The following is a 3,062-nucleotide window of genomic DNA, read 5'->3' as shown; positions in this document are numbered from 1 at the left end:
GACTATTGTACTTTCCAATATTGACACAGACATGTGAGGATCACAAGTCTAAGAGTCGTAAGCAAAGTATAAAAGTTGCACTCAAAGAAAAGCAAATAGTTACAAATCATTTTCTGTGATTTTTTTTGTTTATGACAATATAGTTAGAAGTTGTAATCACCTGTTTCTTTCTCTCTAGAACTTTCTCTCTCATAAATGAGTGATAAAGAAGATGATAAAAGAAAAAGAATATTTGGTATTTGAAAAGAAACATGATGGAAATACTGGTGAGAAAACTAGGATCCTGAGAAGGTTGGTGCCAAGAACTTTCTAGAAAACAGATCATGTGGAAGAAAGACAATGTAAAAAGGATGGTCGGAACTCAAATGGGTTTTATCAAATTTGTAGCATTAACCTTCAAATTTACCATTTCAAAATAAAATGCCCAGATATTATTTTGTAATTAAAACTCTATAAAATTCTGATAAGGAAGGAATGTCAATCATTGATTTCACTCCAAGAAGGGAATCGACAGTAATAAAAACAAAAGAAAAATAAAATTAAAAAAAGGAATTTCCATGCCCTTATAGGAACTGGATATTGGTTTTAAGTATACAATCATTCCTGATCAGAAGAATAATCTTCACTGGTGGTTCTTTCAACTTTATAAGCACTTATATAATAGTGTTTTCATATAATCACATATATATTCATGCATCAATCCTTCTGTCAATAATTTATCTATGTATATCTCTAGAATCTATTTACCTATCTGTATAGTGTCTCTCAACTCTTTAGCATTCTTTGATACTATCATTATGTACTCAGCACTCCTGTTTTTATTGATTTTTTTCTGCCCTATCAGAAGCCAGTATATCACAAATTGTTTTGGTATTTTTTATATTATTGTACTTTGTATAACATTTTGAAGCATTACTTAAATAGTGTTACTTAAAAGCTCAGGATTTTTGTCATTTCTAATGCATAATTAACACCTCTAGATCCAAATTATGAACTGTTTCTTATTGAATACAGTAAAAGTGAAGAGAAATAGTCATAAAAGTTAACCCTGAATTCTGTAACTAAGATCGCATATTAACCTTCACATATGTCAAGTTTGCTCTAGCAAACACTGACAGGTGTTCAGGGCTAATTTCTGGCTCTGCACCCAGGACTTACTCATGTTTGGCTCAGGGTACCAAATTTCAGAGTTGGAGCCCGGATCAGTCATGTGCAAGGCAAGCACCTGACCCATTGTACTATTGCTCTAGCCCAACATTTCTATAAATTTACATATTATACTTCATTTGTTGTTGTCTAATCCTATCTCCTTTGATATATTTACTTGATACAATAATAAAATTCTTAGTAATGAGTAGTTGAAGCATCTTTATTGGTAGTTCCTTAAATTTTATAATAACGTATGCATAGTGTTTTCCATATGATACTTTTGTTTTGAAGAAATATTTAAGATGGATTAAAATAATTTTTGGAGAAGATATTACTGTGTTCTGGAATCATAAAATTAACAGCACTTTCAATGACTCCAAGTTGTTCTAGATATATCCATACATAGGTTTAAAATTTGGGATAAAATGTTTTTTTAAAACCAACAACATAATTTGTTACATGTGATATAAAATATATGAGATAACCCATTTAAGACTCATAAACAAATAGAAAAGTAACCAAAATTAATGCAAGCATTACATCTTTGAGTCACTGCTTTTCAGTAGAAATTTCCTCAGTGCAACCACAACATCTTTGTTTCTCAGACAATATATCAAGGGATTAAACATGGGTATGATAATGGTATATATAAGAGAAAATATCTTTTCCATACCCTTGTAGGAACTGGATATTGGTTTTAAGTATACAATTATTCCTGATCCAAAGAATAAAATCACAATCGTAAGGTGAGAAGAACAAGTGGAGAAGGCCTTGGCTCGCCCAGTAGCTGACGGCAGTTTCAGGATAGTGGAGATAATATTCACATATGAGCACAGTATAAGTATAAAGGGAATGGTGACGACAAGAAGAGCAATTATATAAATCAGCATCTGAGTCATAAGTATGTCCCCACAAATTTGCTGAACTACTGGTGGCACGTCACAGAAGAAATGATTCAGCTGGTTCGAGCCACAGAAGGACAAAGAGAAGACATGATAGGTGAAGCCGGTGTAGACTGGAATGGAACCGAGCCAACAGATAGTTGCCAGTTGAAGGCACAGTCTATTGCTCATGACGAGATGGTAGAGCAATGGGTTGCAAATGGCCACATACCTGTCATAAGCCATCGCAGTGAGAATAAAGCACTCAGTAGCTCCAAAGATCAGAAAGAAATACATTTGAACAGCACAGGCCACAAAAGAAATACTTTTGTTTGGTATGTGGAGATCTGATAATAATCTGGGAGCAGTTACTGATACATAACACATTTCCAAAAAAGAAAAATTGCCAAGGAAAAAATACATGGGAGACTGGAGGGAAGCATCAACCTTGGTTATTATAATAATGAGACTGTTTCCCATCAAAATTATAGTGTACATAATCAAAATTACCCAAAAAAGAAATCCTTGAAGTTTAGGAACATCCGAAAAACCAAGAAGAATGAAATCCACCACTGTCGAAATGTTTTCCCACACTGGGTATTGTCCTGTGGTTTTCATTTATGAATGAAAATATTTGAATGCTTTGAAGTGACTTTAATCTTCTGTGTCAGGTTGCATAATGTGACTCACTGAACACATAATTTTTAATTAGCTGGCAATGGATATTTATCCTGGTTTGTTATCTATTCTTTGTAATAAATTTCAAGTTCAATATCCTACAAAACCAAAAAAAATATTGAAAAGTAACAAAGGCCTTTTATAGTATTTTCTTATCTCAAATAAATGTTTCTTATAAAAACACAATATATTTTAAATGTACAGTACATTTTAATGCATAGCAAATGAAATTTTTGTGAATAATATTTATACTCCTTCTTTTGTGCTTTGTATCAATCCTTCCTAGCCTCTCTTCAAATTCAATATGGTTTTTCCACCAGATTCACATATGATGAAATCTACAATGTCATGATT

General features: G+C 32.5%; 1 protein-coding gene across 1 annotated transcript; it reads right to left on the bottom strand.

The window, feature by feature from the left end:
* Window positions 1–1,685: 1,685 nt before the first annotated feature.
* Window positions 1,686–2,648, bottom strand: LOC130042307 (olfactory receptor 10AG1-like). Its single transcript, XM_056134488.1, has one exon. It carries the CDS (start codon window positions 2,646–2,648, stop codon window positions 1,686–1,688), a length of 963 nt encoding a protein of 320 aa, XP_055990463.1.
* Window positions 2,649–3,062: the final 414 nt, after the last annotated feature.

This window comes from Sorex fumeus, unplaced genomic scaffold, assembly GCF_029834395.1.
Source record: "Sorex fumeus unplaced genomic scaffold, SorFum_2.1 ptg000007l, whole genome shotgun sequence".
Classification (NCBI taxonomy): domain Eukaryota; kingdom Metazoa; phylum Chordata; class Mammalia; order Eulipotyphla; family Soricidae; genus Sorex; species Sorex fumeus.
The sequence above is the reverse complement of the archived record's forward strand: the minus strand, read 5'-3'. Positions and strand labels throughout refer to the sequence as shown.